Source organism: Passer montanus, unplaced genomic scaffold (assembly GCF_014805655.1).
Source record: "Passer montanus isolate IOZ18808 unplaced genomic scaffold, ASM1480565v1 scaffold4, whole genome shotgun sequence".
Lineage (NCBI taxonomy): Eukaryota > Metazoa > Chordata > Aves > Passeriformes > Passeridae > Passer > Passer montanus.
Window position 1 is genome coordinate 7,457,301 of NW_024368818.1, and position 24,367 is coordinate 7,481,667.

At 36.9% G+C, this 24,367-nt stretch overlaps 1 protein-coding gene across 1 annotated transcript in view; it reads right to left on the bottom strand.

Moving 5' to 3' along the window:
* Positions 1 to 1,385: 1,385 nt before the first annotated feature.
* Positions 1,386 to 24,367, bottom strand: part of AASDHPPT (aminoadipate-semialdehyde dehydrogenase-phosphopantetheinyl transferase) — a 29,349-nt gene continuing 6,367 nt past the window's right edge. The window contains exons 3-6 of the mRNA XM_039718710.1: positions 16,520 to 16,641; positions 15,642 to 15,803; positions 8,264 to 8,341; positions 1,386 to 3,506 (exon numbers count right to left, since the gene is read on the bottom strand). Of these exons, the coding sequence (XP_039574644.1) occupies positions 3,348 to 3,506; positions 8,264 to 8,341; positions 15,642 to 15,803; positions 16,520 to 16,641 (521 nt within the window). The 3' untranslated portion in view covers positions 1,386 to 3,347. The remainder of the gene's footprint in view (positions 3,507 to 8,263; positions 8,342 to 15,641; positions 15,804 to 16,519; positions 16,642 to 24,367) is intronic.

Here is a 24,367-nt window from a genome sequence, read left to right on the forward strand (position 1 = left end):
GGTAAAGACAGTTGTTTAAGGCTGAGCTGTGGCCTGGATGTTTCCCAGAGCACACATACAACAACCTTACTTCTGTTGATACATCTCTGATTTCTTGTCTAAGATGAGCATACTTGATTAACATCAGGGGCCTTGATCCCAAGAGATAGTAACAGTCTACATCTTGTGTAAGTTTACAGACTGAGTGAACTCACATGGTCCACTTTTCAGTTACAGATTTTCACATCAAATGGCACCCGTCTCTTGTCACAGAGTTAATAACTGCCCTGAACCCAGTTTTACCCCCTCAAGTTCCTAATCCATTCAACCATTTTTGATGTAAGATACAAAAAATTTTGAACAAGTCCAAATTAAAACACATCTATTCACTTTTAACAATCTTTTCACTGAAGACCAAAACTTTTAAAATTTATTTTTTGGTTGGGAGACTTCATCAATACTTCTCAGAAACACTGTGTTGATATGCCACCTAGGACAGCCTAAGATCTAATCTAAGACTGAAATCTGAGAATTTGAGAAACAGGAGGACAGGTCAATGCTGTTCCATAGGGAAAAAGTCTACCCAGCTGCAGCCACTGCTGGGAAAGGCTCATGCACAGCAGAGCTTGTGTTTTTACAGCTCCTTACCCTCACAGGCATGTGGTACAGCTATGTTAAGGACATTACGCAGAAAACAAAACAGATGAAGGAATGGAGCTCTGGAGAAGGAAATGAAAGGCCCTGAGGCTTTTAGATGTAAATGGGACAGAAGAATGATGGGAGACAGCAAAGGTCAGCTCACCTGCTCTGGACTGGGCCAACAACTTGACCTAGCGAGGGAAGCTGGAGCTGTTCTCAGATGGCAGAAGGACTCTGTGGCCATTAGGACTCTATTCTGTAGAAATGCAAGTAAGTCAGTGTTGTGGCCTTGTGTGGAGAAAAGGCTCAATTATATTTTTATCAGCAAAAAGTGTGAGGGTGAATTAAAAAAGAAATTTATCTTTTTTACTGTGAAATTAAATTATAATTTATTTGTACACACTGACAACTTATTTCAGTATGTGCCTCCACAGCACAGATATCCAGAAAAACTTACTTCTGACTTCAAGAAGGATCATTCACATTCCTAAGGAGTCAGAATGTCCTGCTGGCCTTTTATTAGCATGCTTTTAGTCAAAAACTCCATAACGATCAAGCTGCTCTTTCCCACTGAGGTAAAAGCAAGTATAACAATCGTGTCCATTTGCACTGACATGAAACAACCTGGCTCAAGTGGCTCTCCAAAAGGCATTACCATCACCCACCCTTATTGCTATTAAAATTAAAAAAGAGATTAACCTTATTTTTCAAAGAGTTCAGTGTAAATTAAAAGACACAGAAAAAATCACATTGTGAAAAACTGCAGTCTTCTAGAAAATTCTTTATGAACCACTCTGAACTAAGATTTTACTTCACAGAAAACTAACCAAAACAAACTCTTTCTAATTAGACACAGTCTTGAAAACTATCATATTTCTTGCAAGAAAACCAAGCACAATTTTCTAATTTAACAAAATTGGCTTCTCCTCTACTTACATGCAAGCACAAGAATATAAATAATTTCATTAATACTTTTAAAACTCTTTCCAATGAAAGAAAATTTCTGGTTTGAGACACTGCTTTCATACAAAAATAACTAATCTCTAATATGAAATTAATTCTCTTATCCTCAGAAATCTAGATCGGAAATTCTTCTATTCAGCTCATCCCATATTTGCAGTTTGATTCATTGTCCTAGCAAAAAAATTGGCAACTTCAAACTGCCTGGCAAAGCTGCAATTGATGGGTCGAGTTACTGACTGGCATACACTGAACCTCTGTGGATTGCAAATTATTTATTGCAAGTTGAATTTCATATTTCTAAAAGACTAAAAATCTGGAATACATTACTTGGAATTTGTATATAAAGTATTCTGTATTTTGTTAAACTTCAGATTTGAAGTTACTGAACATCTAATTTAGCCCCTGTGGAGACTGGAGGGAAGAGTCATTGCTTCACTGATTTGCAGTTTTGGAGGGGAACAAAAAGCAAAACATGAAAAACTATGATTGGCATGCAGGATGAAAGACTCACAGAAATGGAAAAAAATTAATCAGCAATGGAAGCAGGAGAGTTTAGCAGCATGTTTGAATTCAGAATTATTCAGTGGAGTTCAGAACTCCAAATGCTCGTATAATAGTTGTAACAATCATCCTCTCTCACAAAATTTTCTTCATCTTTGTAATAAGGCATAGATTCAGTGGTTACTCTACAACCAGATTCTCCTTTTCATGGTGTACACCAGAATACAGGGTGCAAACTAGTTGTACACAACCCCAAATTCAATGAAAATCTATGTTTAACTGTAGGACAGAAGGTAATTATCTTTGTGCAAAGATCATTCTGTTCAGCGTTTTCTTAAATTTAGATGGACCACATTGCATCTATGATTTCTAGAAAGAAGATTGAGAAGTAATGGCACAAAACAGGATTAATTTTGAAAAAGAAGACAAAATATTCTAGATGTGCACTTGAGATCTACAGATCTCCAGAAAACTTGATTTGATATTAGGACAGTAAAATGTTGTGTCATCAGATGTTACAAGACTATTTGGAAAAAAGTAAATAGCTTTCTGTTTTTCTTTCGGCTCCCCTCATGACTGATGCAAATGCAAACCTAGGAAAACTGAACTGCTGCTTGGCTTGCATCTATTGCTGAAGAAAAAAATAAAAAAAAGAACTGTTAAAAGACAAATACTGAGTTGCGTACAGGAAGCTTTAATTAACAAAGATAAGAAGTGAAAAGACTATGAAATATTTGCAAGGTAATTCCCTGTCTCATACTATTTTTGCACACATGTAGCTCCAAGACTACTACAGACCTTTTCAGCCTGGCATTACACAAAGACCAAGTGCTGTACAGCATAAGAATTTGTATAATTTTTTTAATTTGTCCATCTGAGAATAAATGAATAATTTTTGTAAGAAAAAAAGCAGTATCATAATTTAAGCTTCACCATAAATTCATTTTTATATACTAAACACTTATTCACTAATAAACAACATTATTGTACAACTGCTTTCTGCTCCTAGCCTGGATAACTACTGAAATGTAAGAACCACAGGTGAGGAGATGCAAAAAGGCTGATTTAGGCTTCTCATTCAGAATTCCTTCAGTAAGGAAACATGTCTTCCTTACAATTCCAATGCAGCGTCATGAAAATCAGGTTGTCAGCTTAAATAGGGAAAGGTACATTTCATTTACATATGTGCACTTATTCCCATACTTCAAATTAATCAGGGTAACAGCATAAGAACTTTGACAAGTTTCTCTTTCTTATACACAGTCTTATCTTGAATGTGAACTCTGTTTCACTGGACCCTCCTGCTTTGAACAAAAATTGTCCCAATATGCAGAATCCTCAGGTGCGACAGGAATACCAGATGCAACTAAATCTTCAAAAGTCAATACTGTAAATTGCGGTTGGTTAGGCTCCAGGGAATGGACCTAAAGAAAACAGATATTAGCATAACATTAATCAATAAATATCAATTTTCTTCCTTTAAAATTCTCAGTCACATTTAAACTACACATTGCTTACTGAAGAAGAAAGAAGACAGTCTATATTTGAAACTGATGTCACTTCCCCTTCATTTAGGCTATGCAGTAACTATTAGAAGCATGTAACAGGCCACACAGAAAAATCAAGCTTTTTGTTGAAACACACTTCACAAAACTGATGGAACAAAGGCTACAGAATGCTGTAAGCATGACATAAAGACTGTTTAAGTCCAGTAAAGAAGAGGAAGAGTACCATCAAACAAATTGTACTTCATTCTTCAGCAGGTACCACTATTTGAGACAATTGTGTGAGGATTTATTCCACTAGGTGTGCCTGCTTGCACTCATTTTATACCAGCAGTCATGTTTTGCATGCTTCTCTCAGACTCAAGTGCTACTTAAACACTTAAGTGTGACCACTTAAAGTGGTCACAATCAACCGGCAATTCCCCATGTTAAAACCAATTAAATGTGGACTGAGATATTAGAGGTGATGGTGTCACACTCTCCATGTTTGGTTCGTCACTCCAAGTAAAAAAAAATCACATTTCAAAGAAGAAAAAAATTCGGGTATTTTTTTTTTTCTTTTGAGCACACTACTATGCAGCCTGCTGTATGCCATCTCCAAATGTAATTGTATGTAGACAGCAGGGCAGATAGTACAGCCTGCATGAATCAAACATAAATAAAGCTGATTCTTTTAAATGGGCATTTGCTGGAGTGACCTATTCTTAATGTTTAATATTTCATAAAATTCTGTAGGGCTCCTCTGCAGTGGTGTCACGCAGTACACCAGGCAAACTGACTCATTTTTGATGAGACTGTCAGGGTCTCTCTGTGTGGCACTACAGCCCTCTGGTGTATCAGCCACTCCTCCCAGTTTGGTGTCACCAGCAAACCTGCTGAGGGTGCACTGCACCATCATCCAGTTCATTAAAGAAAATCGTACATAGGACTGGACCCAGTACTGACCCCTGGGGCACAGCACTGGTAACTGGCCACCAACCAGACTTTGCACCTCCATCACCACAGCCTGGGCCCAAACGTTCAGCCAGTTTCCAATACACCTCACTGTCTGCTTACCCAGCTCCCACTATTTTTCTAGGAGGATCTTATGAGACACAGTGCCAGAGACAGAAGGTAGTGAAATACAGGTAGATAATTAACCACTGCTCTAACCTCATCTACCAGGCCAGTCATTTCATGGCAGAAATTTACCAAGTTGGTTGAGCATGATTTTCTCTGGGCAAAGGTAGGCTGACTAGTCCTGATGATTTCTTTGTTCTTGCTGTGCCTGGAAATGGTGTTCAGGACTGGTGTTCAGCACTAGCTGTTCTACCGCCTTTCCAGCAATCACAGTGAAGCTGTCAGACCTGTAATTGCCTGGGTCCTCTTTCCTCCATGTTTTCTTCCAGTCTTCAGGCACTTCTCCCAGTCCCCATGATCAACAAAAGATTATTGAGAGGGGCCTTGCAATACCAGCTGTATCCCATAAATATTACTGACTTACACCCATCCAGTTTGCTCAAGCATTCCCTGACCTAATCCTTTTCCTCCAAGGACGCATCTTCCTTGCTCCTTCCTCTTTCATCCCTGCAACCTGGGATTCCTGACATCCAGCCTTGCTACTAAATACTGATGCAAAGGTGGCATTCAGCACCTCAGCCTCTTTCAACATTTGTCTTATTGAGTAAAACCCTTCCCCCTTGGCTTCTTTGCACTTACAGAAGTATCCCTGGTCAGATTAAAAAGCTAAAGCCCAAATAGAATTTAAACTTCATCCTTGGATGCTCAGATAGTATTTCTGGTTTCTTCTCATGTTACCCATCCTTGCTCCCACCCTCTGTATGCTTCCCTTTCTATGTCCACATTTGGCCAGGAGCTCCCTGTTCATCCATGCAGACCTCCTGGCCTTTTTGCCTGACTTCATATGCAGTGAGATAGAACTCTCTTGAGAGTGGAGGAGATGATCCTTGAATGTTAAGCAGCTTTCTTGGGCTCAGCTTTCCTCTGATGCCTTATCCCACAGGACCCCTCTTTGTCATTCGAGGAGGAAAAAGTTTGCTCTCATGTTAAGGGTTGTGTGTCATCCTCACTGCCTTAGGATCCTGAACTCCACTACCTCATGCTGTTGGAACCCTGCAGCCACAGACAGATCTGTGACTCGTCATGTTTATTCTTCATCCTGGGTGCACTGGTATACAGGAACCTCAGAGGCACTCCAGCACTTTGAGTTTCAGGAGGAGAGTTGGGGAACTTGTTCATAACTGTGCCTTGTAGACCCTTCCTTGCTTACATCCAAGTGCTGGAGGTGACTCAGTCCAAGGTCAATTTTGAGGATTTTGTTATCCCCTTCTGTCACATCGGTGAAGGTAGGTCAGTAAATAGGCAAAAAGCAAAAATTCTCCACTTCAGTATTTGAACAATAGGCTACTGTTAAAAATAAATGCAGAGACAACAAAATGGTTTGTGCTTGTTGTAACAACACAGAAGAACTCTTAGCTGTCAATGCAGACTGAAAGCAAAAAAGATTGAGCTGCCTCTCACTTTACGTCCTTACACAAGTGACATGGTGGTGAGACATTTCTGCTCTTCTGACATTTTGGTAAAGCTGCAGGAATGGTGCCTAGACCCATGCAAGTGACATTACAGATGAATACCAAATATGAACCAAGCCTCTCAGCTCAGCAGCTGTTAACAGATGTAGTCTGAACTTCAGCACGTGCTTATCTGAAGGAAGTGTGTCCTGACTGAATGCATCACAACTTTTATGAAGTACAGCAAGCAACAGACAGAAGACACTATATCCTACACAGGATTTATAAAGAATTTTAAATGCAGCCATCTTTTATTGAGACTAGCCTCAGGTAAATGTCTAGATCTAGGCTAAGAGCCCAGATAAACATTCTGTTTCCTCAAGCATTTAGCAGTCACTAGCATTTTAAGGAAATTCTTGACACCAGAGATTTTTAATTACAGTACATTGACATAACAATTAGTCTTTCCTGGGAATTGTAGGTACATGCCATCCTTTTGTGAAGAAAGCTGAAAATAGATGTTTTGCAAGCAGCCCATAATGAATTACTTCTGCAATTGTAGAGGCAACAGACACAAACACTGACATCCTAAAACATCTGGGTAATATTTATACACATGTTAAGCTAGAATGAACAACTTTTTCTTTCAACACACCTAGCAATAAATAGAATAATTTTTATGGTTCTTCTAAAAAGAGAGAAGGCAACTTTCATTTTTATCATGTTCCTGTTAGAAGGAGGCCTAAAAAGGCACAATACAACAGTACATAAATTTTCACTTAATTTCCTTACTGGGGAGTGTCAGAATGCTCTCTTGTTCTGCTTAAAGTGACCTTTCTTCATTGAACTGAAGTAATGAAATTTGGGCCATCATAAATTTAGTCAGTGGACAAGTAAGCCTTTGAGACTCTCAAGTCAAAGACTTTTTCATCATAACCTCATGACTATTTTTTCTATGGTACGTTTAAGGTAAGTAACCATGATGGTGAAGGTCAATACGTAGAACTCCTGCATTCTTGCAGAATGCTTAGGTAATTGTCTTTTGAACTAACAGCCACCTTCTTTTAACCTCAGACCAAGAATTATCAGTATTCCTGTCAGAAGGATAATGTGCAACCCCACCAGGAACTTAAGTATGTCCTGCTAAAAAAAATGCCCATAATTTCTTAAAAAAAAAAATTGTCCACTAATTTATCACAGTATATCCTCAAAGGGAGTTCAATACCTCTTTTTCTCAATCTAACCAATACTAGTTAAAAGGTCTGCATCCCTTTCTTATGCACAAACATAGACTCTGTTACCATGATAGATAGTGTTCATTACCACTTCCGTGCTTTTATCCATTTCTATACTAATTTTTTTTTTTCTAGTTCCTGGTAGAATCTTTGTATCTAAATAACAGAAAACAACTAACCAATTTTCTTGTGAGCAACTACAATGGAAGAGAAAAATCTGGCAATTTGTCACACTCTCATTTGTTGACTGTCTGGCTGTTTTGGCTACAACTTGCCAATCTGCCTGTCCCTTAAATTTGACTTTTATTGCTATTTTCATGACTGAGGTATGTTTTAAATTACACAGAAAGTCATGAAAATATTTTAAGTAGTTTTTCTCTTTCTCTCTACAGAGACACCACATGGAATGAAGACTAACACTGCTGTTCTTCCCATCTGTTGGTTGTTGCTGCTTGTCTCAAGGGTTATCTTGTCATAATGGTGTTTGAGCGATGGATCTGCTCTGGGATACACGCAATGACAGTCCCCCACTATAATCAACTTGGTGAGGTGTCACACAAGTTTAGCAGTCCAGATTGGCTCACTGTTTCCATTTCCCTCTGTGAAAACCATCTTTCCCACATAAGTACTAGCAGGCCGTGACAAAAATCACTTCATCTTCTCTTGAATGAACACATTAAATACATGCATTACAGACTTGTCATTATCTGCTGCTGTCCTCTGAAACTATTTCTCCTTCACAGACCTTTCCTGAAACAGGCATAACAGAACTACAGGAAACATTTCAGTAACACTGCTTGGTTCTGGTTAATACCACGCCTAAGATAAGCCTTCTTCTTGGTCTTGTGTATGAGATGACACACTTTTAGCTGCAGTGTAAGTTTATGTTCAAGTGATCAGCAAGAGATGACACTACTTCACAATTCCTTACATCAGAATCCTTCTGTACAAATCCCTCCTGTTTCCCAAGCGCCACTGCAACATGATGATTGTCATCCAAGCGGGTTTCCTGGTAAAGATGAAAAATGGCAATGTAAATACATTTTCTTTACTCTGTTTCCAGAGTACAGACTATATAAGTGTTTACAGTATGGTTCAGAACAATAGCACAAGATCATTTAAAATACTTTAAAATAATGACATTCAAAAAGCAATAGTACTTTTCAGCAGTTTTGTTGGAGAGCTCAATGATGCAGACACATTAAAATGCTCACAGGGCTGAGGACAGATTACTATAGGTTACCACCACCTTACCCATTTGTAGATATTTGCATTCAAGTTTGTGATCTAAGCATTCCTTTACCAGCCCCTTCTAAGGCCAAAACCATATAACCCATCTTAGCTATCCTTTTCCAGTGAGATGAACTGTGAACCTCAAGAAAGTATTCTGAAAAACAGTGATGTCGGTGTAAACTTAAACCCATGACTCTCTCCCTCTTGGCTTCAGACAGCACGTAAGAGCACAGCTTTGAATTCCTGACATAGTCTGAGTACTGCTATGTATAAATATGATCAACATTTTTATATGTAAAGCTATATATTTAGTAATAATAGTTTTTTACCTATTTAATAGTTTGGTTTGAAAGCGTTTTCTTCTAGAAAGACTAAAAATTTATCCTAAACAATTTCAGGAAAAAGAACCACAAAGACATTGACTGTTTCTGAATAATGCTTATTCCATAGCCAAGCCACGATTTCATTGATTTTTAAAAATATATATATCTAAGGGGATGAAATAAAATTTTCCCTGCTTATTTATTCTACAGTTTTAATGTAATTTCTAAACTAGAAATCAAGAATAACAAGAATTTTACCTAGGAAGATGATCCATTATTGCCATTAATTTGAAAATTAGAGTCATTGGGATTTTCTCCTGGGACTTAAGACTGAATCTCCAATTGTGGCTTCCTTGGGAAATATTCTAACTGCACTATATTATAATATAAAGAAAGCACCCTGATTTCCTCCTATTTCCTCTGACAGGTTGTTGGTTGCCTCATTTTTCTCCCCTTTTAAACTAAGCAAAATGTCTTTTAGAACAATGGTGTTAGTGTGCATCGGGCTTTTCTACAGTTCATCTACTATACAGAATTTTCAAAGGCTTCAGTTGCCAGAATACAATTTCTGTGATTCCAAAACAGCCCTGTGCATATAAATATATATATTTTAAAAAAGCCAAGCTGCTCAGCTCAAATCTACTCAGCCCAGCTCAGCCAAGGCAGCAGCTGCTCCAGTCATGTGCAGCACCACTACACCTGTAAGGTTGGGGGATATGTCTGGCAAACATGGAACCTTGGCTGAGAGGTGCTGGTGAGGAGATAGAATTATGGTTTTACTTCGATCTCTTCAGCACCAAAATTGTGCCCATTTGATAGCTTTAGCAGTAAATTTAGAACCCTCACCTACTTAAAAAAAAAATAAAAATCAACACATACCTTTCTTTTGCAGAAAGGTATGTGTTGTCATACCTTTCTGCAAAGTACTGGTAAGATAATGATTCTGTCTAGATTAAGAAAAACATTTACTATAATAAAAACTAATAAACCTACAGAATAAGCAGTACTTTATATGACTGCAAGAGCTATAAATATACTTCCTATGGGGTATTTTACTGGGTTTTCCACTCCTTTACTAGGATACAAAACTGAAAGTAAGTCAAGCATAAAGAATGCTATCTCAGAGGTAACCCCTTGTAGTCAGTGTGCACATTTCCGTAACTTCCTCAAAAATAAGAAAGACTATGAATACTAGATGCTTGATCAGGTATTGCTAAACCACTTCTGTAGTTGTGGGTGGCAGTTTTTTCTGTTCTTCTAGATAGAAAAATTAATACATTCCCTTTTTAAGTACTTCATTTCCCACCCAGCAGTAAATTTAGAACCCTCACCTACTTAAAAAAAAAATAAAAATCAACACATACCTTTCTTTTGCAGAAAGGTATGTGTTGTCATACCTTTCTGCAAAGTACTAGTAAGATAATGATTCTGTCTAGATTAAGAAAAACATTTACTATAATAAAAACTAATAAACCTACAGAATAAGCAGTACTTTATATGACTGCAAGAGCTATAAATATACTTCCTATGGGGTATTTTACTGGGTTTTCCACTCCTTTACTAGGATACAAAACTGAAAGTAAGTCAAGCATAAAGAATGCTATCTCAGAGGTAACCCCTTGTAGTCAGTGTGCACATTTCCGTAACTTCCTCAAAAATAAGAAAGACTATGAATACTAGATGCTTGATCAGGTATTGCTAAACCACTTCTGTAGTTCTGGGTGGCAGTTTTTTTGTGTTCTTCTAGATAGAATTACTACATTCCCTTTTTAAGTACTTCATTTCCCACCCGTCTTTCATTTTTTTTGCATGTCCAAGAGGTCAAAGACAGAGGGCACAGGTCAAGAACAGAGGGCACAGTACAGCACATTCAGCAGTTGCTTACACCTGTAATCAGAAGCCTACAAACAGCTTTAAGCACAGACTTATCTTTTCATGAGGTCAACTTATATTACTTCTTGTTTGTTCAACGAAAAACATATTATAGATACTATTTCACATATTGTTAGGAAAATAATGTTTTTTTTTCAGTTCAAAGCTGCATTTAACAGGCAGTGACTGTTTAGATAGACCTTCCCTGCAGAGACCCTGCCCAATGAACAGTAAATGAAAAAAGTTCCATTTCATTTATTTCATTTATCTTCTATGGTCACAAGAGAGTTTTCAGCATCTTACAATAAAACATAAACTATGTCCTTCATCTATCTTTGCTGTTTCAGAGCAATGTAAATCCAAATGAAATACAGAAAGGATCATCTTTCCTGGCCTTTACTAGTGGCCAGCAAAAACCTTAAGCAATGGAATTAATGAAACATACTGAAACTATAAAAAACAGTGGATCAGCTTGTTTCCCTGGAGATACTGCTACACCAGCTTATAAAATTAGTATCTTAAATGGAAATAGATTATTAACAAAAGAGGACAATCCTATAGAATTCCTTCAGGGTGTGGAGATTGTTCTATTAAGATTCCTTTCTATAAACCAGAAGTCATATAATGGACCAAAATTTGGGTTTGTCTGCACAGAACAAAAGTGTTACTAGAGCACACAGAGATTTACAATGATCTCATTTCAAGGACTCGGCAGAATGATGTGTCTGGAATTCAAATTATTATGAATTCACTCAACAACAGACAGCTTATGATGAATCTGTACCTTCCCAGCCAGCAGAACTGATTGATGAGTGAATCCAGTTGGATTAGCTAGTCTTAGAAATTAAAGTTTCTATTCTTATTTATTCCTCACAATGCAACAGGATTAACTTCTGTTACTGAGGATGAAAGATGCCAATTAGAGTTGCACACCAGCAATTACTAAATATGTTTCAAATTGACCCAGGTAATCTCTCTTTTGAAATTCATGTTCTGGAAGTAATTTATTTGCATATAAACAAATCAAGCAAATACTTGTTGTGAAAAAATGCAAAAAGTTATCTGTGCAACAGCAGTCCTGCCAGGTGATTCTTAATCCCAGAGTAAAGTTTAGGATAAATCATGTGCTTCCTGTATAAAATAATTGTATCCAAAGCTGAGGTAGGTACAAAAACGAATGTGTTGTCTCATTTAAGAGTCTTCTTTAATATCAATTCCAGTAAGTACTATCCAGTTAGTCTTCCTGATCAATTGTACACAACTGCGACTAATAAGGAAGGGGTCACAAATACATTTAACATTTTGCAAATCACTAACTAGGAATCTATTTTTCATAATTTCAAAGAATGAGGTTCCTTCCAATGTAAGCCAAAGATCATCTCGTTCCAACACCCCTGCCTTGGACAGGGACACCTTGCATTAGACCAGGTTGCTCAGGGCCCCATCCTATCTAGCCTTACACACATCCAGGACATCCACAACTTCTCTGGGAAACCTTTTCCTGTGCCAATATATTTTTTCATACATAAGATCTGCTACAAATCTGTCTATCTTATAAACTTACATTTATCTCTTTAAATGATGGAACTTTTCAAAACTGTTTTCAATAAACTTCTTCTGTTTTTACTAGAATTAACTACTACTTCATTCTTGTCGTAGTAGTAGGCAGCTCATACCACACAGCCTCCTCACTTGCAGGGCACTATGAGAAACTGGAGTCCTTGACTTTGTTCCAATGTGTTAACAGCACTATTCTCATCCTGAATTCAAAACACAGGACTATGCCAGCTACTAAGAAGAAAATTAACTGTACCAGATATGAAACTAGGACAATTTTCCAAGTTTATTTTCTTCAAAAGAAGTAAACTGAGCATAAAGAATTACCCATAATAATAATAATCATCATCACCATCATCATAATGACTCCATCCTAAATCAACACCCTGACAAAATACTCTTATCACTCTTCACTGGCCTAGCTGTCCTTTAGTTATTGCTAAACAAAGTCACCTTTTTAAAATGAGGGAAGTATGTACCATCCATATGAATAAAGCATATTCAACACATATAGCAGACATATCTTAAAATTAAATTGATGCTTTTAAACAAAGCTTTTTTTCCTCCAACTCCTTCCAAAACAGCTAAAGGGAATCTGCATAGCACTCTCTAGACTAATATAAAAAACAAGGCTCCAAAGCTAAATCCTTCCATCAAGGAAAGGACACCAAACAAGAAGGGTCTGTTTCTGATCAACTGCCTTCCATTCAAGCCAAAAAATGTGGGGTGTGAATGAGGGCAAAGATACCTTGAGCAAAACTAAACCCTTGGTAAAAGGAGAACACACAGTCAACTACATAACATAGTAGTTAATTGGTATTTACAATGAAATAAGACAAACCTCTTTGCAATGTTCATAAAAAATTCTATCTCCAATTTGAATTGGCTTTGCTCCAACTGTGAACAGTTACAGGGTGTCTAAAAAGTGTCAACTTTGATTTGTTCTGATTCATTAGTATTTCTCTTGACCTTTTAGTTATGACAAGTGTAAGGTGGAGGATCTTTTCCTGGTCTTTATGAATTTAAAGTTATCTTTTTCATATTACATGGTACTTTCTGAAGAACATTTCAGAATATTTTGTGCAATTTAAATGGATAAAATCCCCTTTGTGTCTCCCTTCCATTTTAAGTAAATTAGCTTCTCTTTAAAACTGAAATGAATAAATCAAAAATATGTGATAATTGAATTTTAAACAGCCTTGCTCTCTTTGATCATTTTCTTTCACTAAGATATAGGCAGTTCTGAAATGTAAAAGTGAGGTCAATATTTTTTTCTATTTGATAGAAAAAGCTCCCTAAAGTAAAATTGGCACAACAGGCAACCTAAGGAAAAGACTGTATGAATAATACGTAGTCTTACAAGTGACTCTTTCCGATTTCTCCAAATTAGTGTTTTCAACTAAAAAGTTATTTCAAAAATCTGATGATACAAAAAAACCCCCAAACTTTTCTAAGTAAGAACATGGACACAAAATTTAAAAAAACTTGAGAAGAGACCAAAGAGTAAAGCAACACTTAATTTTTGGCTCTCCAGAGATTGGTAACTGCAAAATATTTTATTTATTTAATTTTAATGAATGTTGTCATTTAAATGAAATTATATCCCAATTGAGCCTGTATTTAAAGGAAACTTGATATTAAGCCCTTTCTCTAAAATACAGGAATCTACCTCATTATAATGCTGCATTCCTGGGAAGCAGGTTGGCAAGCATGGAAGTGGAGACATTCCTCAGACAAAAACTGCATGAATGTTCTAGCAGTAATTACTAAGTAATATGGAAAATCCAAACAATTAGAAAGCATTAAGCATTACAGGGAGCTATCTGCATCAACATCTTCAGGCTATTTCTGTCAATCAACCACAGGCACATCAAAGTCCAAAATTAGGAGTTCTAGAATTCAATGAAGACAGGCAGTTGTTCCCTTGGCCATGGGACACTGCAGCAACACAGAAAGCATTACATCTTCAGGCTATTTCTGTCAATCAACCACAGGCACATCAAAGTCCAAAATTAGGAGTTCTAGCGGGCAATGAAGACAGGCAGTTGTTCCCTTGGCCATGGGACACTGCAGCAACACAGAAAGCATTCGGGTACAAGACCTATCACTTAGGCTTTCCCAATAACTTCCTTTGCAAGTGTAATTCCAATAAGTGAATTTCATGACATGCTAATATTGCTACACTACACAGGAATTGAGTAAGAGGACTGATTTAGTATGCATAGACTTGTAACACAAAACCCAAAGTGGACAAGAATGCTGAATGAAGGAATGAACTGTGAGGAAAGAAACTCATACTCTGAAATTAAATATTACTGGAACATTCATGCTTTCAGACCACGTGCACAGGGTATGTGTAGTTTATGTACTAAAGAAAATAAATATACAGCAGAAATTTGTCATTTAGACAGCTCTACTGGAAGAGCTGTCTCCAACAACACAGGTATTTTCAAAATGCAAATATGCATTTGAAACTGAATAATCTTACTGAAAAGTGCAATTGACAGTTTGTTCCATTTTTTGCTTTGTTTAAAGGGGTTAAACAAACATGCCTCTGGGGTGTAGAGGTATGAGGTCATTTATTTTGTTTTAAAAGCTTGTTTTTTAGGTAATTAAATAATTTGAGATCATTATGAATCAGAATAATCTCAGCTGGAAAACACCTTCAACACCAGCAAGTCCAACTGTTAACCCAGCAGTTCCAGGTCCCTCAGTAAACATGTCCCTATCAGTTTTTCCCCTACGTATCTTGTAAACTACATGAGATGATACTGATAATTTCTTACCAAATCTGAAAGGATAGATGTTTTAGTGATAAGCTCCAATAACTCTGAAGAAGGAAAACAAAAGCTTCAACTCCAAGATTCAGACTACTGAGACCAAAAATTCTAGACCAACTGATGAAGAACTTTAAAATCTTAGATCTGTGCAAGAAATCAGGCCTGAATATATTTCTGTGAATGTCCTGCATAGGAATGTCCTTCCCAGAGTGCAGGAAATATATTCCAGGCACAGGAAAAAACAAAAATACATTATGACTAATCCTTCTATGGGGTGTCTTTGCAATTTAAAAAAATATTTAAAATGCTGCAGATTTATAGTCTAAGTTTTGATAATATAAACTCAGCGGGGTTCTACAGGGGAAAAATGCAAAGTTGTAATTAAAAAAAAATCAAACATGCAATGCAACAATAAGGAGTTGAGACTGCTTATTGGGGTTCTACAGAGGAAAGATGCAAAGCTGTAATTAAAAAAAAAATCAAACATGCAATGCAACAATAAGGAGTTGAGACTGCTTATCACTTGTGAAAACATTTTCTTTACCTCAAATGTCCACTCCTCTTCTTTTTCTCCATCCAGAAGCATTTTTGTCTCCTTGTACACCTTCCCTATTTCCAGTTGCAATGGAGACACATTAAATTCAATTCTCTGCAAGTTAAAGCCAATTCCAACTCCAATGGCCTTTAAGAAGCTTTCTTTTAACGCCTAAAAGACAGAAAAATATTTATTTACACTGGCTACAAACTGTTTTTTAAACTGCTATTTACTGCTCTATAAACATTACTTCTGAGCACACATTGCAAATAAAATAAATTTAAGACTTACACTACTGTAAATGTGAGGGTAGACTGATGAAATTATCAAGAGAAAAAGTTATCAGCATAGTTTATACCCAGCTTAACCTTCTGCATTAAAATAAATATGCAACTGAAATTACTCAGTGGCACATACAGATATGAATGCTTTACCTTGTTCTGGTTTTGTGTTTAAAACTACTAATAAATACCATTGGAAATGTCAGCTGTACCATGGTTCTCACAGTTATTCTGATATTAAAATAATCACTAAAATATAAAGTCCAAGAATATCTTCACACAAAATGGTATCAGGAAGTACCAGGGTAGTTTAGATTGGATAATGGGAGAAATTTTTTCATCAAATAGTTTTTCAAGCATTGGAACAAGCTGCCCAGGCAAGTGGCTGAGTCACCCTGAAATTCTTTAAAATATGGGTAGAGGTGGTGCTTAGGGACATAGTTTAGTGGTGGATTAGATGATCTTAGATGTCTTTTCCAACATAAACCATTCTATGATTCCACGGAAATACAAAAATATTACATTTTTACTATAATGAAAATAAAAACATTAAATCAGAAAAGAATGTGAACATTTGCAGACATTAAATAGGAAAAGAAGTATTACCCAGTGCCGATAAAACATATCCAGCTGCATCCATTCATTACTCATTGACTTGATTACATCCCACTCTGTTTCAGTAAACTGTCGCTTCATTATGTGAAAGAAATTTGGAATTGAGCTACTACCTATAAATCAGACAGAGATATTTACAGACATTTTAACAGAGTAGTAATAATAAGCAAATTAATTACCTCACATTATTGCTCTAGAAAAAAACTCGTAAGAAAAAAAATTATGAACCAACTCTGCTCCACAATTTGGATTTATACAGCCTCACAGCAGTGAGCTGATGGTGGTTCAGGATGCAGTATTCCAGCATTCTCTAAAAGGCAAAGTATTTAACCAATGATAATTTATATAAAACATAAAAAATTTATATTCAATTTATATTCTACAAAAGTAGGATATACAGTCTCTGGCATCTGACAGCTTGATCTAGTAACATTTTATAAAATAGCATGCTGTTTGTCAAAATTTATCAAGCTATTCTGCCTCCCACCCTTGCATGCTGGGATGCAGAAGAAACACTTTTTTAAGCACTCGTAGAAGCAGTCTTCTGAATTTATCACATACATATTAAGCTACTGGAATGGATTTATTCTGGAAGAAAAACGTGGGTAGAGAGGTGCCCACAACAACAGTAAGAACTATACCAAGACAAAAAAATCCTCCAAAAAACCCAGCCTCAAACTACCAAATCTTCAAATCCTTAGATTACATTTAAGCTTCCTCTAAAAATAATCACAGCTGTGTGGCACTGCAGCAGCTCTTTGGGGGCTACACCATTTTCCCCCACTAGTCTAAATTTACCTTACTGAAGACACTGCAGTGTGTGGTTATATGGATCAATGGCATTTCTATGGTACACTGAAACCTATGGACCTTGCTACAAGCTTGGCTACCCATAGACTATGTCAATCAGTATTCCACGCAAGCATCCAAGTCCAACTTGGCTTACAGGCGGCTAAAGAGACAATGGCAGAAAACAATGTCTTTTCTAGTAGGGATAATAAAAATCTGGATAGAGACAATTCCACATATTGAGACAATTTCTTTGATAGGTTACTCAATGTTCTTACTAAAAATATAATATTAGTCATATTTAATCCAAAACATTTTCCCCCTCCCAATACCATGCTACTTTGAAGAACCCAGTCACTACATAACTGCTTAAGATGCAGATTCTAACTGTAGTTCTGCCAATAATTCTTTGGGTTGACTGGGCAAGGAACTTTCCTTTTCTATGCTCGTGTTCCCCATCCTAAACCAGAGGTAAAGGCATCAAGCCTTCTCAATAAAGTGGTTGTCTTCTACAGCTATCTAAGCAGTAAATAAAAACGGGTAATGGCAGCAGTAATAACTGCTCTGAACAAACTAATGCTACACTAATGCACATATACAGGTTTTCTCACAATTTCCAAACCATACTGCAAAGTGTTATCTGACATACACATCCCAGAAGACATGGCAGTGACACTTCAGAGATGCCCTCAATCGCATTTTAAAGTGAACACCTTAAGGCAGACTTTTGTTGACAGTTGCAGCACTTGACTAATGGAATGATCCAGAACAGTCTAAGGACAGGACTAACTTCCCTCTGGAGAAAGCAACAGTAGAAGAAAAAAGCAACCACAATGTTAAGTATGCCTTGATGAATTATCAAAGCAAATTACATATCCATCTACTTACACAATCCAACTTCTCTGAAACAAAAAAAAAAAGAAAAAAGAAAAAGAATTGTTGAACTTGGAGAAAGGTATTTTCTTTCACCTCTGTGTTTGTATGGCCCGTTTTACAACCAAATAACTACATTAATACCTGCTCTAGACAATCCACTTTTCTTTTCCCCTTCTCTCTTTTCCTGAACATTTAAGACAACAGTGGTGAGGCCCCAGCCTGTTCTTGTAATTCAAACTACAAAACATTCCAGAATGTTCTGGTGTATGCTTCCTTCTCTATTACTTTCAGAGTTGTCCTCCTTTCAATAACCCAGGACTACCAGAGAAAACCACCCAAGACTATTCACATTACACTACCTTCAGCATGTACAGGTACATAAAGGCTCCTGCTTTGTCAGTCCTGCATGTGGTGAATACACTTGATGCTTAAACCATTTTGTACACCAAGTGCATATCAAACCCATATGCTACTGCTTTCTTCCTCATTGTTCACCCCTTTTCTTGTCCTAGGTTTCTTCAACTGTTCAGCTACCCTTCTCAACAATCAAGTTCAAATTCACACAGCACTTTCCCCTCCACTCCCACCGTCTGCCGTGTTCCTCCTTTGAAAAGCTTGGGCACCGCTTTGTCCCTAAGTGCACTCACTCCGTGTTTCCTTAGCAGTACAGCTGCTTTGCTCTGAGGAATAGATCAGAGGACTTGGGATTCCTATTCTTAACAAGTTACCTGCAGTACCACAGCCTGCCTAGTCCATTTCCCCATATTTGCTTCAGTATCAGAGACAGATTCACAGCACAATGGAGAAAATGTAGGTTGAAAAGGACCTTTGGAGACCACCTGGTCTAACCTTCTGGCGAAAAACAGAGCCTTATGTTGGGTTACCCAGTGCTCTGTCAAGCAGAGTGTTTCACCCCTTCTCTGGGGAACCTAGTCCACTATTCTACCGTTCTCATGGTGCAGACTTGTTCTACAGAGACAGAACTCCGCCTGAAGCAGCCTGAGCCTGCTGCCTTTTGCCCAGTTCCAGTGCACCCTCATGAAGACAGCTATGCACGTCCTCTCTGCAGCTACATTTCAGGGAGGCTATGATTAGATTCCCCTCTTCAGAACCTTCACCTCTTCGGGTTCAACAAACCCAGCTCCATCAGCATTTCTACATCAGTCAAGTTCCCCAATCCCCTAAACACTTTGGTGGCCCTTTGCTAAACCCTCTTCAATGTCTCATGACACAGGAGATATTTGAAGGGGACAAAACTAGAAGCAGCAGAAAGTTTCTGTTTAAATGGTATGTTTTTTGCTTTTAGTTTGATTTTAAAAAACAGCCTTAAGTTGTGGCCAACTACTTGCCACAATTTATAAAAAAACTTCCTTGGAAAGAACTGGAACAAGTCCATATAGCAATTAAATATTTGGTTTTAAATTTGCATTTCTGAAGTAGCTCCCCCTTGTCAAATTGTTTGAGAAATAAACTGACTTCTTAAGTAAGTACTTCTTACTTGCCTATGTCAGGAAATAGAATTCTTAAAAATAACAAACTAATTCCTTTTAATGCTGAGCATTAATTATATTGCCCTCTCTGATTTTAAAATACATGCCTCGTTAATAAACTTTTAAGTACATTAGCTCCTTAAGAATATAAACTGAGTAATCTTTCAAAAACTGCCTTCTAGTCATTAAAAATAAGATCTAAATCTAAAGTTAAGTTTCTTCATTAAATAAGAAGCACATAACACCCTGGAAATTTCAGGAAGAGTGATACTGGAAAAAATACTCCAATATTAAGCCTGGAAAGTAACCATGCTATATGCAGGTAAGTGTGTTCATATGTGTGCATATGTCTCTGTATTTTTTGCATGAGCAAAATACATAATGCCATGTTTTCCATGGCAATGACAACTAGGTTTCTGTCAAAAATTTTTAAAGACTAGGCAAAAAATATACTTTGATTTTTCCCTGTAGAACAGTAATGCCACAGACCAGATATAAAAGACTGATTTTAAAAAGAGGCAGGAGTGAAAAATAAGAAAACAGACTATATTCTCTAGTCCTGTTTGCAAATGCACTGTAGAAATAGTACATAAATACACCGTAATTTCCCCCCATTTTTCTGCCTGCTAAAGAATCCCAACAAGCTGCTTTTGTAGGAAGATGAAGGCAATCAGAATTAAGACCTATGCAAACTCTGATGCTATTAATAGTGAAAATTACTACCTGTAAGGCTAGTACATAATTTTTTCACATTTTTACAAACATCAGGTTAATCATAAGTCAGCTCTGGTAATACAGTGTATACTTCACAAAGGCAGGGTACAAACTCGTACCCAGTAAGTATTAAAACCATGTCATGCATTCTCAAAAACAATGAGAAGAGTAGGTGACCGACCATCTTCACTTCTGGTTTTATGAGTTTACAGTCTTCAACTAGGTTTGGTCAGATACAAACAAACTAGCTTATAAAGCTACTACTGCCAGCTCATTGATCAACTAATCTCCTGAAAAAAAAACAACAAACAAACAAAATCAAATCCAACAAACACTCAAAACAAAAATATGAAACAAATCCCAGAAGGCAAACAGCCTCCTCACCAACTTGAACTGCATAAAAGAAACAGGTCAGTGATTAAGAACCAATTATCTAATCAATACAATCAGTTCACTCTCAGATGGAAAACAGGTAAAGTGGCAGTGTGACATCTCATACACAGAAAAACAAACAACTGAAGTGTGAACAGCTCAATCTACCTAATAGTGTGAAACACAAGACAGCTATGAAGCTTCTAAACTAACCAACTGTATTGGATGAATGTTTCAAGTCCAGGATGCTTAGGCTGACAATCCTTTTGGTGTAGGACCATACTTGATCACATTTTACTGTCTCTAAAGGAAACCAAACTGACCTGACACAGACAAAACATGTCTGCTGCAACAGATGCCCAAGCCCTAATTGTTTATAAATACCAACTAACCCTTGTACAGACGTTTAGAAACAACACAAGGCAAATAATTAGCGAGATAAATGGCTAACTTACAAGAACCAGATAGAACATTAACAATGCATGTTTTCTCAATCTACTAGCTCACACAGCTTTCGTGTGAATTGGAAATTGGATTTACATTCTCTGACCTCCACACTTCCTGTCAGTATCCTGCAATTCTCCCAATTATATGTATGTTAAACATCTATTCTTGTTCTGTTAACGTTGATGTGTTTTATCTTGGCATACTCCAGAGAAGCACTAACTCTAAAATGCCTGAAAATTTGACATTGCCTCTTATCAATTACTCAACATTTTGCACATTATAAAAATGTTAATCTGGAAAATTCAGTCATAAAGATACTGAAATAATTTGATAATGTTTGATATTTTCTCTGCAGATAGCATCATTAAGTCTCTGCAATATTAGAGAAACTGCTAAGGTTTCAGTTGTGTTGATGTGGTTGGGTCTAACAGCAGTGATGAAGATTTAGAGCAAGCTGCCTTGACAGTCAATGTAAAACAACAGAAGTAAAGAGTCATAATGGCTTAGACAGCTCTACCTCTAAAACTTGACTGGAAAAACAGCAGCTATGACTTGGTTAAAAAAACCCCAAAATAAAATTAAAAACTGTTAACAGCATACCTCATAGCTGATCAATTTAAAGACAAGTAGCACACTGTCTGCAACGGATTCATGCTTTTTGTCATTTATTCTAAAAAATTCAAAAAATAATTCCAGATCCTCTCAAATTTTGTTCAGACTCCAGAATATTTCTACATGTTCTTTCCACGCCAAACATTCAGGTGGAATAAACACTTGCTATTGAAGAGCTTGCAGTCAAAACACATCTGGGTTCAAGCTCATGGTTTAAGCTTACTTCTGAGAGGAGAAAATAAAAGCATTTAAAATACAAAAGGTCTTAATCACTAATATGACTCGGGGACCTCAAATTCTTTCAGAAAAATACACTTACAACTAAATAGTGATAGCAAATAAGAAAACGAGCAGTAATAAAATAAGAACTTATGCTGCATCACACTAGAAGACAACCCCCAAAATCTAAATAAACATAAAAATACACTTTCCTTTATAAAGCAAGTCATGAGGACACAACTACAGATGTAAAACAATGAGTCCAGGTGGTGTCTGACCACCTACAGTCTTACTCTACCTAGTACTACCAAGCCACCAGATCTCTGAGAAGTTTTATTACATTTTATGAAATAATATACTAGTGGTCTTTCTACATATTCAGAGATATTGACTGAAATCTTTGGCAATTAATCCTTTGCTTTAAAATTACCATTTTAAAGAAAACCTACAACTTAATATAATTTACTAGTCCACAAAAAAAGATAAGCAAAAAAAAAAGGAGATTTAATCACAATAGCAGATCTCCCTTTCACAGTTTATCAAGCAGGAAGAGTTAGGTGTTTAGTGACAGGATAATTATAGGGAATGTAGGCCCATCTTTAAGAAGCTATCAACACTGCAGAACCTGGGGTTGCATTGGAATCCAGTTTATACACCAGTACTTGGTATATAAAATATTTTACTGGGTAAAAGGGTAGCCAAGTCTCAGTATCGAAGTCATCCTCATCTTCCACATGAATTTCACAACATGATTCACACTTTCTAACACCTCCTTGATCTGACTAATGCAAATTTTTCCTGGGAAGCTCTGTGACCTTAGAAAGCAGAAGCTGATTCAAACTGAGCTGGTTTCCTTTAAAGAGTCTGATGAGAGATGTCTCCTCTAAATTTGGTGTGGAAATAGTCCTCAGTACTGTGTGGAAATAGTCCTCAGTACTGAGACACACACTCTGGGACCATGTCCTTCAACCTCAGGATATCCTATGCAGTAAATGAATCCAGTGAGCAACAGAGTTGCTCTTTAATGGCAGAAGTAGGAACACTGAACAGAAGTCTGTCCCAGAACATGAATTGCACAGCCAAATGCAGTAAAAATATCCCTTCAAATGCAGTAAAAATATCCCTTATTTTCACATTTAGACCTTTCCCTTAGACCTCTGTCTGTACACCATCCTTCACTCTTTTCCCCCTTAATAATGAAGTCCTAAAAACCCCACTTGACAGAAGTAGTATTGGTGTTTTAAATTTGAGAATCAATCTCTCCTACATAAGGACATTCTTTAAAAACAAATGAACAAAAATCAAAAAAACCAAAACTTTATAAAGCCTTTTGTTTGGCTTGCCAGCAGATGAAAGACTGTTTGTCCCACTTGACAGCTAAAATCCAGCATGTTTTGCTTTGTTTGGTCTTCCCACAGAGAAGAGACAGCAGTCTGCTAGTCACTGGCATGTTGTCCCCCCACATCCATCCCCTTAACATCACACAAATTAAATTTTGCCACTACAGGAGCACTCTTTTATCCAGCCAATATATACAAGAAAAGATGCAAGTGGAAGATAAATGTGCTGCAACATGGCAAAAGCAGATGAAAAAGCAGAGGCCCACAGATGAAAAACTGAACTTCAATGGTCTATTCACCTGTATCAGCTGTATCTACTCTTGTAGATATCATTGCAAGTGTTTGCTTTGCTTTTATTAAATTTGTTTTTACTAGGAAAGAAAAAGGAAGATATACATGCTTAACACAGAACCCAGCAAGTCTGATGAAGGAACCGGAAAACTGTGCAGGGCAAGTAATAACTTTTTAATACACTGCAAAATTGGATTTTCTATCAAAATACAACACAGCACATAATCGCTATGAATGTCTAAAATTCCCAGCACCAACTCAGTAAATGGAAAGAAAATACCTACCTGTGGAACTAGCAAATGTCTCCCAACCCTAAACACTCCTGAAAACCTGACATAACATAAGCAACATATCATCTTTATCTAGGAAATATAAAAATATTTGCCTGGTTGAAAATCAGAATTTCTCTGAGAAATGAAACAGATTAGGGAAATACAGCTGGGGCTATTTTTTTCTTATATTCATTGAGAAGAGTTGTGAAATATTTAAGGTAAGTTTCTAGCATTTCCTACGTCAGTACAAAAAAAAAAAATCTGCAAGTCTGTCTCTAAAAGACTGTCTCACAACCTTGAAACCAGTAAGGGCTCCAAACTGTAATACCTGTACAGTCAATACCCAAATGAACTGCTGACAACACAAAATAGAGTCAACTTCTACATTGCAGTCTTGCAACAAATATATGTATCTGT